Source organism: Moschus berezovskii, chromosome 5, assembly GCF_049115385.1.
Source record: "Moschus berezovskii isolate FMDL1 chromosome 5, NW_MosBer_1.0, whole genome shotgun sequence".
NCBI classification, from domain to species: domain Eukaryota; kingdom Metazoa; phylum Chordata; class Mammalia; order Artiodactyla; family Moschidae; genus Moschus; species Moschus berezovskii.
In genome coordinates, this window is record NC_142464.1 from 107320858 (window position 1) to 107335794 (window position 14937).

General features: G+C 41.5%; 1 protein-coding gene across 2 annotated transcripts in view; it reads left to right on the forward strand.

Annotated features, from left to right (window-relative positions):
• Positions 1-325: 325 nt before the first annotated feature.
• The window catches only part of COPS4 (COP9 signalosome subunit 4), a 38167-nt gene continuing 23555 nt past the window's right edge, over positions 326-14937 (forward strand). The window contains exons 1-3 of one of the 2 annotated variants that reach the window (XM_088836429.1): positions 326-518; positions 10948-11027; positions 13872-14023. In XM_088836429.1, the coding sequence (XP_088692555.1) occupies positions 445-518; positions 10948-11027; positions 13872-14023 (306 nt within the window). In that variant the 5' untranslated portion in view covers positions 326-444. The remainder of the gene's footprint in view (positions 519-10947; positions 11028-13871; positions 14024-14937) is intronic. The other variant, XM_088836428.1, reaches the window with a different exon arrangement.

Sequence of the window (14937 nt, forward strand, 5' to 3'; positions counted from 1 at the left end):
AGTACCGGTTTGTGGTGAATTGTAAACGAAAAAAACTCGTTCTTTACCACGGGTCGTTTAAGTGCAGCCTTAAAGAACAAGGGATGGTAAACTACAGATATGACATACGGAACTTGACGAAAACCCCGAAGATTTGCGAATCGGGCACTTTCTGGGGTTGCACAAGCGACACAGTCCCTTGGAGTTCATCCGCCAATCCGAAGTGGGAGCGCGTGAGCCCGAGCCTATAAGAGAAGCCCGGGCGGGCCTAGGATTTGAGGAGTCGAGCTTCGCGTCAATCAGCCTTGGGGGCGGGCCTAAAGCAGGCGCCGATACTCGGCGGTCTGGCCTACACAGGCGCTACTCTGTGGCATCTCGGGTTCCCTCTAGCCGCACTCTGGAGGACTACACTCGGTTTCTTTCGGCCGCGAGAGGCCCCGCAGCCTCCGCGGAGCTGGGAGAAAGATGGCGGCAGCCGTGCGACAGGATTTGGCCCAGCTCATGAATTCGAGCGGCTCTCATAAAGATCTGGCGGGCAAGTGAGTATTTCCTGGAGGCCTGGGAGGTGGAGAGGCAAGCCAGAGACTTGTTCTCCTTGGATTGACGGCGGCTTTCGGATGTGAAGCTAGGAGCGGGCCTGAAGATCAAGGGGGCGGGCCTGAGGTGGGTCGTGGAGGCAGATGTTGGGAGCAGCAGAAAACTGGAGGGGACCTTGTGCAGGGACCGCTCAGGACCATAGATCTGGAGTGGTTGTCAACTTTTTCAGCCCTTGATGGCATCCTTTCCGTTCTCTTAAGATTCTAGAAGCGCGGTCTGTGGGACGACTGCTCCCATGGCCTTCTAAACCTTCCTTGGTGCCCCTTCCCATCGCTGGCCGGCCTCTCACACCGAATTTTGGCCTCTGTTTGCCTCTGCTCCGCCCTTTTTTTCTCTTTGACTGAGGGCCATATGTATTCTGGAACCTTGGTGCAGAGTTTTCCGGGGAGATGGCTTCTTGAAGGTTGACGGGGGCTGAGCAGGTATGGCCGCTATCATGTCGTCCAGAACTACTTGAACCATCTTTTGTGGGTTGTATTTTGGGTAGTCTCTCTCCCCGCCACCAACTCTGAAGAAGGGCATGGAGGAATGTCACCACAACGTGGGTCAGGATGTCTAGAGTAGTGATGTTTGCAGAATTTTAAACAAATGATTAGAAATTTTGTCGGAATTTATGTAGAAGGGTTAGGTCCACTCCAACTTTGATTTGTGCCTGCCCTGCAGCCAGTTATTCAACAGTGTTAATTACATCTAGATAGATAGATAGGGAGATAGTCTGTTTTCTCTTTGTAGATTTCACAGCACTATTTTTGTAATTAACATGCATTCTGTTTCAAGTGTGCTTCTCAAGTTGATTCTATTTACATTTGACAGCTAAGATCAAGTTGATCCATTTTAACAGGCTACACCTGTTTTAACCTGGCCATTGAAACATTGACTTTGTTTTATGTAGGCCGACTCACTGGAAAAGACTCTGATGTTGGGAAAGGTTGGGGGCGGGAGAAGAAGGGGACGACAGAGAATGAGATGGCTGGATGGCATCACCGACTCTGTGGACATGAGTTTGAGTGAACTCCGGGAGTTGGTGATGGGCAGGGAGGCCTGGCGTGCTGTGATTCATGGGGTCGCGGCGAGTCGGACAGGACTGAGCGACTGAACTGAACTGAATGCATTTTATCTGCTTGTAAGTGTAATCCAGTATATCAGTGGGAAATTTAGCAGTGCTCTTGGGCTTAACTACATTGTGGGGCAATTTCCCTCTCAGGAAGATGGGATAATTATAAGATAATTACTCTGTCTGAAGACAAAATAAATAGAGTGTGTACATGCACCTGGAACAGTACCTGACACTTAGAAAGAGCCACAGGATTGTCCTCCTTACTATTATTATTATTAAGAAGCTGGTAAGTACATACTGACTTAATCCCTGGGTTGGGAATAAATTGAATATGTCTCACTGCTCAATTCTTTTTCCTTGTAGTTTTGACAGATTTGAATGAAAGTAAAACCTATATTTTTTTTCCATGTTTGCTTTCCTTTTTGTTTTGTTAAAAAAAAAGTGTGTTAGTTATCAGAAGAGAGATAGTTTTCATGTATTTGCAGAATTCTGAAACTTAAGCTGAGCATTTACTTCCTCAGCTCTCAATTGCAGATAAACAATAGTATCTGCCTTATTGGGTGTGTCAGTTATTTACTGCTCTGGAACAAATAAAAAACTTAGTGGTGTAAAAGAAGTATAATTTCTCAGTATGCTTTAGATCAAGTAGCTCGTTTTGCTGGTCTTGTCTGGGCCCACTCATGCAAGTGCAGTCATCTGGCGGCTCAGCTGGGGTTGGTAGGACTAAAATGGACTTGCATACAGATGTCGCTGTTGGCTGGTTCTCTCTTTCTGCATACTGTCTCTCATACAGGGCCTTAGGAAGGTTCCAAGAGGGTGAAAGAAGCTGGCAAGGCCTCTTAAGGCTACCCTTGGAAGTCTCACAACATCAGGTCTCAAGCACTAGTCAGAGTAAGTCCCAAGACCAGACTGGATTCAAGGCTAGAGGAAATGCAATCTACCTCTATGGGAAGAGTGGCCAGGTTACATTGCAGAGGGGCGTAGTTACGGGGAGGCAGTAATTGGATGCCATTATTGTAAGAGTCTAGTACACAGATTATTGTGAAGATTAAATGGAATAAAGTACTTGATAAATGATAGCCAGTGCTTCTTAAGGAAAGTCTTGGCCTTGCCTGTAGGTACATATCTGGTCCTGTCTGGGCAAGAACTTGTCATATTTATTTTCACAAGAAAACAGTTCTGCCAGCTACATGCTCTATGGGAGAAATACTCTTATACCAGTGGTTTTAGGGTTTGTATTAGGAGCTGAGTAACAAAGGTGGAAGGAGATGGCAACCTACTCCGGTATTCTTGCCTGGGAAATCCCATGGACAGAGGGGCCTGGTGGGCTATGGTCCCTGGGGTTCCAAAGAGTTAGATGTGACTTAGTGATTAAATCGGAGAAGGAAATGGCAACCCACTCCAGTATTCTTGACTGGAGAATTCCGTGGGCAGAGGAACCTGGTGGGCTGCTGTCCCTGGAGTCACACAGAGTTGATAACGACTGAAGCGACTTAGCATGCATGCAACAAAGGAATTCATATTAAGAAATAATGGAATAAATTCCTTTTTGAAATATTGCTGTGTTACCAGCAATTTACAGAATATCCATGAGTAGTTACTCAATAAATATTGCTTGACTCAGTGAATAGCTGGAAAGGTGTAGAGTTTATATTTGAAACCAGGTTTCTGTACTCTAAAAAGCTAATTTTTAACCTGCCAGACTACACTGCCTTTCTTGTCAAAACTTCAATTAGAAATACTTTCCCATAACTATGAAATAATATAGCGGTTTAAAATTGATATAAAAAATTGGCCATATGAGAAGCAATTTTGCAAATATATATACTGCTTTTGTACATATGCATTGTGTTGATTATCTCATATAAGTTTCATAAGAAGAGAAAATCCTTGAGAGAGGGCATTTGTTGTGCTAGCTTATTCACTTGGCTAAAACCTATGTGGTTCTTCAGAATTCAGTTCAGATGTTATTTCTTCCATAAAGCCTTCTCGGAACAATCATCATCACATCGAGGACTTGGTTATTTGCTCTTCCTCTGCCCAGTGGCATCCTGTGTTTACCTTTAGGATAGCACTTCATTGTTTTGTCTTTTTACTTCTCTGCTTTTCCAGCTAGATTGTCACTTCTTTGAGGGCAGGTTTGAGGTCATAGATTAAAGGTCTTTGCTGAGTCAATGCTATACAGATATGACCCTGCCCACCCCACCGCCAGTTCTGTGGGAAGGAGGGTACCCAGAGGAAGATATTAGGCCTTTGAAATCTAAACATTTCATTTTACAAAAAAAACTGTTAACCTGGAGAAAGAAGAGAATGGGGGATTTTTTTAGTTGCCCGTAACTATAAAAAAGGTTGTTTTGCAGAAAAGAAAAGACTTTTCTTCCTCACAGAGGGAGATTTTGGATCAGAGCTTTCTGATAATACAGTAGAATAGATTATCAAAAACTACACTCAGTCATGTCCAACTCTCTGCGACCCTGTGCACTGTAGCCCGCCAGAGTCCTCTGTCATGACTTGCCTGTCCATTCTCCAGGCAAGAATACTGGAGTGGGTTGCCATTTCCTTCTCCAGGGGATCTTCCTGACCCAGGGGTCGAACCCAGGTTTCCTGCATCGCAGGCAGATTCTGTACTGTCTGAGCCACCAGGGAAGCCCAGAGGACTCACACACACCCACCCACAACACAGCCCCGAGGTCAGATTACACACACACACATTACATACACTATACACACACATGCCCCAGAGGCAGGTTCAGTTCAGTTCAGTCGCTCAGTCGTGTCCGACTCTTTGTGACCCCGTGAATTGCAGCACGCCAGGCCTCCCTGTCCATCACCAACTCCCGGAGTTCACTCAAACTTACGTCCATCGAGTCGGTGATGCCATCCAGCCATCTCATTCTTTGTCGTCCCCTTCTCCTCCCACCCCCAATCCCTCCCAGCATCAGAGTCTTTTCCAGTGAGTCAACTCTTCGCATGAGTTGGCCAAAGTATTGGAGTTTCAGCGTTAGCATCAGTCCCTCCAATGAACACCCAGGCCTGATCTCCTTTAGGATGGACTGGTTGGATTACATAGCCTCAAAGACCCCTTCTAATGCAGATTCTCTGCTGCTGCTGCTGCTGCTAAGTCGCTTCAGTCGTGTCCGACTCTGTGCGACCCCATAGACGGCAGCCCACCAGGCTCCCCCGTCCTGGGATTCTCCAGGCAAGAACACTGGAGTGGGTTGCCATTTCCTTCTCCAATGTGTGAAAGTAAAAAGTGAAAGTGAAGTCGCTCAGTCGTGTCCGACTCATAGGGACCCCATGGACTGCAGCCCACCAGGCTCCTCCGTCCACGCGATTTTCTAGGCAAGAGCACGGTAGGGGCTTGCCATTGCCTTCTCCGTGGCTCTCTGTTATTCCCACATGCAAGTTTCAGTGGCTCACATCTGAAGAGAGGCGTTCTGTAAAATCTAGTGTTTGCCATATGCCAAGCATAACTTTAATTACATTTTAATCTTAAACAGTGAATGATATTATTTACGTTGGTGATGGTGGTGGTAGTTGCTCAGTAGTGTCTGACTCTTTGTGGCCCATGGACTGTAGCCCGCCAAACTCCTCTGTCCTTGAAATTCTCCAGGCAAGAATACTAGAGTGGGTAGTCATCCCCTTCTCTGGAGGGTCTTCCTGACCAAGGAATTGAACCCAGGTCACCTGCATTGCAGGCAGATTCTGTACCATCTGAGTTACCAGGGAAGCCCCAGATATTATTTACATGTGAGAAACAGGTGAAATCCTTTGCTCCGAGGTGACATAGCTAGTGACAAAGCCAGAATACAGTCTGTCTGCTTGGCTCCATGCCCTTAACTCGAAACACACCTACCTTTTGGTTTTATATTTTCAGCAAACTGGATGGCATTTCAGATATTGATTTTTCTTTTTTTTTTTTTTGCCCATGCTTTCCCACTTACCACTAAGTTCAGATATTTAAAATGCTTACAGATCAACCTCATTGGAAAATTATTTCTTCTAAATTATATTAGCGCTTAGCTGTAAGATTTTGTCTTTAATTTTCTGCAGCTTCATTATGATGAGTGTGTGGATTTGATTTTATTCATCTGTGTCAATTAAGTTTTGCTGTGAAATAAACCACCCCAGAACTTTGTGGCTTAAAACAAGAGTCATTTGTTTAGCTCACAGTTGTGTTGATTGGCAGTTTGAGCTGGCCCAGCTGGTTGATTCTTCCCTACTCCATGTGGTCCTGGTTCCACAGGGGCTCCGCGTGCATCAGATCAGGTAGGCAGCTCTGCTTCTCTGTGTTGGCTGGGGCAGTGGCGCTATCTAGGCTTAATATCCAAAAGGTTGTGCAAGTGCAAGTGCAAGTTGCTCAGTTGGGTCCAACTCTATGTAAACCCATGGGCTGCAGCCCACCAGGCTCCTCTGTCCATGGAATTCTCCAGGCAAGAATACTGCAGTGGGTAGCCATTCTCTTCTCCAGGGGATCTTCCCAACCCAAGGATCAAAGCCGTGTCTCTTGCATTGCAGGCAGATTCTTTACCATCTGAGCCACCAGGGAAGCCCCATCCAGTAAGTTGGCCTGGACTAATTCATGTGGCAAAGTCAGGTTCCAGGAGATAAAGATAAACACAAATTCTCTTGAAGTCTGTGCTTGAAACAGGCATGTTACTTCCACTCTCTTCTGTTGGTCAAAACAAGCCCAGATTGGAGGGTGGGGAGATAAACTCTACCTCTCGATGCAAAGACCTAAGAAAGTCACATTGCACAGGCGCATAAATACAGAGAGTAAAAGAATTGGGGCCAGTTTTTGTAAATGCTGTATGGCATTATCCTGGTTAAGCTTCCTTGTGTTTCTTGAATCAATGGATTGGATTATTCCATTGTCTTAGAGGTTTTTCAGCTCGCTGTCTGTAAATGTTGGCTCTATCCCATTCTGTTTCCTCCTCTAGGACCCCAGGGCAACCCTTGTCAGGACTTCTTACTGTGACCCCTCTGCCCTTTACTCTGTCTTCTGTACTTTGCTTTTCAGTGCTTTATTTTGGAGAAGTTCTTCTGACCTGCTTGCTAGTTTACCACTTCTTCAGGAGTGTCTAGTCCACTGGGAAGAACTCAGCTGAGTCTTAAGTTTTGCTGACATTACTTCTTTTTTTTTTTTTTATTACTTCTTAGTTATGTAGTTTTGATGATTCTTTTTTTCAAGTGAACTTTTTATAATTCCTAGTTTCTTGTTGAAACTTTAAAAGCTTGTCTTTTTCTCTCTAAACTTGATAAGCACAAGTGTATTTCAGTCTTTCTGATAACACCAGTATCTGGAGTCCCTGTTTGTTGCTGTTGTCTGTTGTTTTTGTTGATTCCAGGTAATATTGTCATAGTGGTTTCCCTGATGGCTTATTTGGTAACAAATCCACCTGCAGTGCAGGAGACCCAGGTTTGATCCCTGGGTTGGGAAGATCTGCTGGAGAAGGAAATGGCAACCTACTCGAGTGTCTTTGCCTGGAAAATCTCATGGACTGGGGAGTCTGGTGGGCTGCATGCAGTCTGTGGGGTCACAAAGAGTCGGACATGCCTGAGCATCTGAACATATTATTAATATTGTCATATGCCTTGTAATGTTTGTTGTTGGGCAAATTATTTTTAAGTGTATGTTTAGAAACAAGTGGAGGCCTATGATATTACCTTTCAGGGAGGAATTTCATTTCTTTCTGCCAGATACCTGACAGTGCTAGGAGTCTAGGACCAAGGCTTCCAGATTTACTGCTCTTCCTACTAGATGATCCTTGGAATAGAATTTGTAACCTTGCTTCCAAAGTGCTAGTGTTTCCTCCTCTGGCAGGTTAAAACCCCTCAGATCCCTGTTCTAGTTTTATTAGTTGGCCGGAAATTGCAGCTTGATGTGTCTTCAGCAGATGGCGGAACACCCCAGAGCCAGCGCACTCCCTTCTCCGCCGAGGGGCGCCTCTCTGCCTCTCAGCCAGCCTTCCACAATCAGCAGACGCTTTCAGGCAGAAGCTGTGAACCTCCTTGTGCTCTCAGTCGTCTCTGTTTACCCTTTCTTGTTAGGATTTTATGCTGTTAAATTTTTGTTTTCATTTCTTTCTGTGTTCTTTTGGAGGTAAGTTTGGTCCAGTCTCTAGTTCACCAATATTATAAACAAAAACATCTGTGAATACATACCTGTCACACTCGTTTTGAGCATATATAGTGACTGTGGTATATTTTCACGTGTATGTGTTTTATTGCACTCCAAATCCCTTCAGGTGCCAAGAAATCAGAAATTGATATACTGAACTTTAATTCACATATATAATAGATGCTTGAGAAACATTTGTTGATGATAAATGAATGGGACAGACACAAGGTTGCCTTAATTAAATTTCTTTTCCTCCATAGTATTTTTATTAATGGAAGAATATTTGGTACTTGTCATGTACCACTCCACATCAGTCATTTTTCCATCTTTTCCATTGTTTTAGATTAAAAAAAATTTTTTTGCTGTTCACAATTGATTGATAAGTTGTGAAAGTGTATATTAAAACTTAAGTTATTAGCAAATTTTTATAAGTGAGACATTGTCATCTTTGAAGATAATATTATTAGTACAAGATAACTGGGATTTAAGAAAAATAGGGTTTAGCCATAGTCTTGATTTAATTTATATGAAAAATAAGCTAATCTAAAAAATCATAAACCAATGAATGCATTAATTGAAATCATGCCCAGGGCAATAAAGTGTATGAATAGATAGGGAAAAAAGTCTATGTGCATGTGAGTGTGTGTATATGTATATATACAGAGAGAGAGAATGCGATTTTTTGTGTGTGGGGGTCTCAGTTCCTTGACCAGGGATTGAACCCGGACCATGGCAGTGAGAGCCTGGAATCCTAACTAGTAGGCCACCAGGGAACTCCTGAAAATGAGATGCCATCTGAATAAATTATTAGATGACTGTATTTTATCCCTCAAATGTAGCAATTTTTAAAATAGCAATTTTTATTTTAAAGCTTGATAATATTTCCTTGCTTTCTTAGACGAGTTTGACTCTTCTTTTGGAGTTGGCTGTCTTTTCTGTCAGTATACTTGCTTTCTTACAAAGCCAGTTTGATTCATTGCAGTTTTGAGAAATCATACAATCAAGCTTGTGAGAATATCAGATGAGAATCAGTGAGTGCTGAACTGTAGCTTGATGTGCCCTACAAATACAAGTCATAAATTTGAAAGAATTTGGGCCCTATTTGTATGTTTTTGTTTCTTGACTATATTCTGGATAATGTTTTGAATAATTGCAATTAGGTTTCTAAAATGCATTAATGAATGCTTTTAATAAATATTATGATTGAGACAAATAAAGGGGATAAAGAATAGTGTAATACCTATGTATCATCCACTCAATTTAAGAAACAAAATGTTCCTAATACCGTTGTATCTTTGAGTGCTTCAGTTCAGTTCAGTCGCTCAGTCGTGTCTGACTCTTTGTGACCCCATGAATCACAGCACGCCAGGCCTCCCTGTCCATCACCAAATCCTGGAGTTCACTCAAACTCATGTCCATAGAGTCGGTGATGCCATCCAGCCATCTCATTCTCTGTCGTCCCCTTCTCCTCCCGCCCCCAACCTTTCCCAGCATCAGAGTCTTTTCCAGTGAGTCAACTTGTCGCGTGAGGTGGCCAAAGTATTGGCAGTTTCAGCTTCAGCATCAGTCCTTCCAGTGAACACCCAGGATTGATCTCCTTTAGAATGGACTGGTTGGATCTCCTTGCAGTCCAAGGGACTCTCAAGAGTCTTCTCCAGCACCACAGTTCAAAAACATCAATTTTTCGGTGATCAGCTTTCTTTTCAGTCCAACTATCACATCCATACATGACCACTGGAAAAACCATAGCCTTGACTAGACGGACCTTGGTTGGCAAAGTAATGTCTCTGCTTTTTAATATACTATCTAGGTTGGTCATAACTTTCCTTCCAAGGAGTAGGCATCTTTTAATTTCATGGCTGCAGTCAGCATCCTCAGTGATTTTGGAGCCCAAAAAAATAAAGTCTGACACTGTTTCCACTGTTTCCCCATCTATTTGCCATGAAGTGATGGGACCAGATGCCATGATCTTTGTTTTCTGAATGTTGAGCTTCAAGCCAACCTTTTCACTCTCCTCTTTCACTTTCATCAAGAGGCTTTTTAGTTCCTCTTCACTTTGAGTGCTTATAATGTGCCAAATACTGTTCTAGGCATTATATGTGCTATACTTAGTCGCTCAGTCATGTTTGACTCTCTGTGACCCCATGAACTATAGTCCGCCAGGCTCCTCTGTCCATGGGATTCTCCAGGCAAGAATACTGGAGTGGGTTGCCATGCCCTCCTCCACATAGGAGTAAATGAAACAAAAAATCCTTGTCCTGATGGAGTTGACAGGTTAGGAAGCAATTTGCTATTGCTTAATCATTCTTATCATTCTTGTTTTTAGTGTTACCCCCTTATTTTTAGGATGCTGCTTTGGATGTTTGTGATCATGAATATTAGAATAGTTATTAGAAGCGAACGCAAGTGAAGCACTGACAGGCACTGGCTGACAGCATGAAGGACACTCAGCAGTACATTTGGCTTGGTGGGGTGTGCTTTGTACACACTAAGACACTTGATCTCTAGTATTTGGCTTCATTGCCTAGTCAACATTACCCTGTTGTTGGTAATCCTATATTCATTAGGGCCGTAAGGAAAAGGTTCTGCGTCACCTCGAATAATGTCCTTGTGTGTACATTAGTGAAGGATATATAGCTTACCTTTTGAGGCACTTGAAAGAAAATTGATGTTTTAAATTCAGAACTGAAACTTTAAAGAAAAAGTGGCATCTTCGATCCAGTAACTTAGATTTAGTCTTTTTGTGATGGACATGAAAACTTTAAAAATTGTGGTATACTGTAAAGAAAACTAGAAGTGGCTATAAATCTTTGAATTATAGATTTAATGTTTCTGATGATGGACTGAAAACTTAAACTCTGTAGTGTACTACACTGCTAGTGAAAGAAACCAGGGTGAACAGAAATACACATCAGAGTTAGTATCCGATTTCTGCTCATGCTCAGGTGCTTAGTTTGCGACCCCATGGACTGCAGCACTCCAGGCTCCTCTATCCATGGAATTATTTAGGCAAAAATGTTGGAGTGGATTGCCATTCCCTCCTCCAGGGGATCTTCCTGAGCCAGGAATCAAACTCGTGTGTCCTGCTTCTCTTGCATTGGCAGACAGATTCTTTACTAGCGAGCCACCCGGAAAGTCCATAGTCTATATAGGTGACTTCTAAACACACTTTTTTTTTTCTGTATTATTTTAGGTATCGTCAGATCCTGGAAAAAGCCATTCAGTTATCTGGGGCAGAACAACTAGAAGCTTTAAAAGCTTTTGTGGAATCAAGTAAGTGGAATAAAAATTCCATGTTTGCCTTGTATTACCAAGTTAAGACGTAAAAGCTTGCTCAAGCCTTGTTCTAGATTAAATTGTCAATATAATTTACGTTGCGAGTAAATTAAATATGCATTGAGCTTGATTGATTTTAGAATTTAAACTACATGCCACTTGATATTTGTTTTTCAATGAACTGTGAAGACGTTGTTACATTTACATTTATGGTTTTGCATAGTTATTAATATAATAACTGATGAGAGGCAGTATAGCAAATGACAGAATAGTCTGGATTCAAATCCTGCTCTGCTGTTTTATTAGCTGTGTGTTCTTGGGTAGATTATATAACCTCTCTATGCCTCCTTTTCTTTATCTATAAAATGGGGATATGATAACTACCCTGTAGAATTGTTGGAAAATTAAATGAGTTAATATCCATAATAAAGTGCTTACAACAGTACCCGGCATATGATAAGTGCTAGATAAGAATTAGCTGTTGTTAAGAACATTTCTTTTGAATGAGAACTAGAAATTTCCATTCTTTTAAGATATTCTTCCCTACTCCCTCACTTCAAACATACCCAGTTATTTTGAAAATTACTCAGAATTCAGGCTGGAATTTATTCTGAGTTCACAATATTAATCATACTTGACAGTGCTTTACAGTTTACAGTGTGCTTTCACACACTCGCATCACACAGGCTCTGTTTTGTGATTAACAATATAGGTGTAAGTAGCCCTATATAATATATTATAAAATGAGTCTCAGGATTAAGTGATTTTTTTCCCCATGGACATTTCATTAGTCGGTGGCAGAGCCTAGACTTCTAACAGTTATAGGTGCCTCCGGGAGTTGGTGATAGACAGGGAGGCCTGGCGTGCTGTGATTCACGGAGTCACAAAGAGTTGGACACGACTGAGCAACTGAACTGAACTAAACTGAATGGCATTTGTAATGAAACTGTTCTCCGTCACATCCAGTATCATTCAATTCCAATTAATACACTGTAAACTGATTAGTTCGGAGAAGGCAATGGCAAGCCACTCCAGTACTCTTGCCTAGAAAATCCCATGGATGGAGCAGCCTGGTAGGCTGCAGTCCGTGGGGTCGCTAAGGGTCAGACACGACTGAGCGACTTTACTTTCACTTTTCACTTTCACACATTGGAGAAGGAAATGGCAACCCACTCCAGTGTTCTTGCCTGGAGAATCCCAGGGACGGGGGAGCCTGGTGGGCTTCCGTCTATGGGGTCACACAGAGTCGGACACGACTGAAGTGACTTAGCAGCAGCAGCAGCAGCAGCAAACTGATTAGTTACACAGCCTGTCAGTTACTGCCTCAAATAACTCAGGCCTGCAATGTGAAACAAACTGGCAGTGGTTTCAGAAAAACTCATAGCTTTTTAAAGACCATTGCAGTTAGTAATAAAAGAGCAGTGCTTTTTATAAACTTTGAATCCAGTGAACCACCAAAAAAAAAAGCAGTCTACTGTTAAAATCATTTGCATCAGCTGAATAGTTTTTTGAGCCATCATTTATTTCCCTAGTAATTACTGATTTAAACTTAATGCATCTTTTAAAAATGTAATAAAAGTGATAATAATAACTGACATTTGTTGAGTGGTAAGTGCCCGGTATTGCCTAAAGCGCTTTAGGTAAATTGCATTGAAGTTTCACAGCAACCTTCTTCACAGGTTTCTTCTCCTGTGAACCTAACTTCACAAAAGAGGAAGGAGAAGCACGGGCAAATAAGTCTTGCCTGAGGGCATATAATCAGGAGGGTTTGTAAGCAGTGTGGCTCCAGAGTTTTCATCCTTAATCATATATAGTAATACAGCATAAATGTTTACAAGCAATGGCATAAAATATGTTTATGCCTCTTGTTGTTTCGTCACTAAGTCCTGTCCAACTCTTTGCAACCCATGGACTGTAACCCTCCAGGCTCCTCTGTCCAGGGAATTCTCCAGGCAAGAATACTGGATTGGGTTGCCATTTCCTTCTCCAGGGGATTTTCCCGACCCAAGGCTCAAACCTGTGTCTCCTGCATTGGCAGGCAGATTCTTTACCTCTGAGCCACCAGGGAAACCCATCCATACATCTGGTGCTGACTTAAGTTCTTTTTTTTTTTATAGTAGAAAATGACTTTATTTTTTATTTATATTTTTAAGCCTCTATTTATTAAAATTTTTTTGTTCTTTTCTTTTTTGGCCTCACCATGCAGCATACAGGATCTTAGTTCAGCATTTGGATCTTAGTTCACTGACAGGGATCAAACCCATGCCCACTCCTGTGAAATCATGGTTTCCTGACCACTGGACAACCAGGAAATTTCCTAGTACTGACCTAAGTTCTTTTTTGTTGTTTTTGTTGGTAAAGTACAAGTGGCAGTAACTATCTCTACTCACTTTATTTAAACTGAATGAAAATTGTTTCACTGTTTCTTCTTTAACTTTTTTTTTCTGTAGCTAGGTTGGATATAATATAAATAAAAATATAGGTATTTCTGTGCCTTCACTTTGTAGAAATATAAAGAAGAGAAAGGAATAACGTAAAATTCTCAACCGTTAACTTTTTCTCAGCCAGTTCTGATTCTTAGAAAAGCTGTGGTATTTAAGGTGCTTCGCAGGTGGCACTAGGTATTTTTAATATTTTGGTGCAGTTGTTAAGTAATCAAATAATTCAGAATAAGAACAACTGGTTCTGTAATATAAGGTCATGGGAGTATGGAGATTGGTAAATAATGCTTTGAAAGGTACACTAATATATTTTAGTATTAATTTTAGATGAAAGTTGATTGGCTAATGAAAATACACAGATTACTCATGTTTTTCTTATCCTTTGCTTTTTTTTAACAAGTGGTAAATGAGAATGTCAGCCTCGTGATCTCTCGCCAGTTGCTGACTGATTTCTGCACCCATCTCCCTAACCTGCCTGATAGCACAGCCAAAGAAATCTATCATTTCACCTTGGAAAAGATCCAGCCTAGAGTCATTTCATTTGAGGAGCAGGTAAATACCCAGAGCAGTGATTTTTGTTTTATTTTTAGGAATCTGTTTATTATGTTTTCTTTTTTTAATGAAAGTATTGTTGATTGTTAAATTATACGTTTCAAGTGTATGGTATAGTGATTCACAAGTTTTACAGATTATATCCCATTTATAGTAAATATTATAAAATATTGGCTATTAAGAGTGGTGATTTTTTTTTTAAACCTGAGATAGCAGCATTTATTTTGAGAGATACCATTAAATTTTTAAAGGCGATAATCATTCAATTTTATTTCTACAAAACAGTGTGCCAAACAGCATTTTACAATATAAAATCAAATAAGTATTATGATACTTTAAGTCCAGCTGACATTTACTTATATACTATAGTTTGCTTTTATGAACCAAATACTACTTTTTAAATTATTTTATTTTTGAAAATTATTTATTTAGGACTGTGCTGGGTCTTCATTGCTGTGCAGGCTCTTCTGTAGTTGTGGTGACCAGGGGCTGCTCTCTAGTTGCAGTGTGAGGACTTCTCATTGCAGTGGCTTCTCTTGTTGCAGAGTGCAGGCTCTAGGCACACAGGCTTAGTTGCTCCTCAGGAAGTGGAATTCTTCCTGTTCCAGGGATCAGACCTGTGTCCCCTGCATTGACAGGCAGGTTCTTTACCACCAGACCTCCAGGGAAGCCCTAGATTATTTTTAAAAATCAATAAAATTGTTAATTAGGCTGAGAACGTAGGGGAACTCCAGCATTATATGTGTAGTGACACAAAAGCAAAACTTAATATTTAAATTATTGCCATAATCCACATTACAGAAATGTGTTAGTTCACTGTTCTGATATTTTATGACTGCAAAGTTCATAAAAGAAATTTGGGTAGTCTAGGTAAACTTTTACTATTTACTTGCCTGCACAGTGTGTTGAATAAG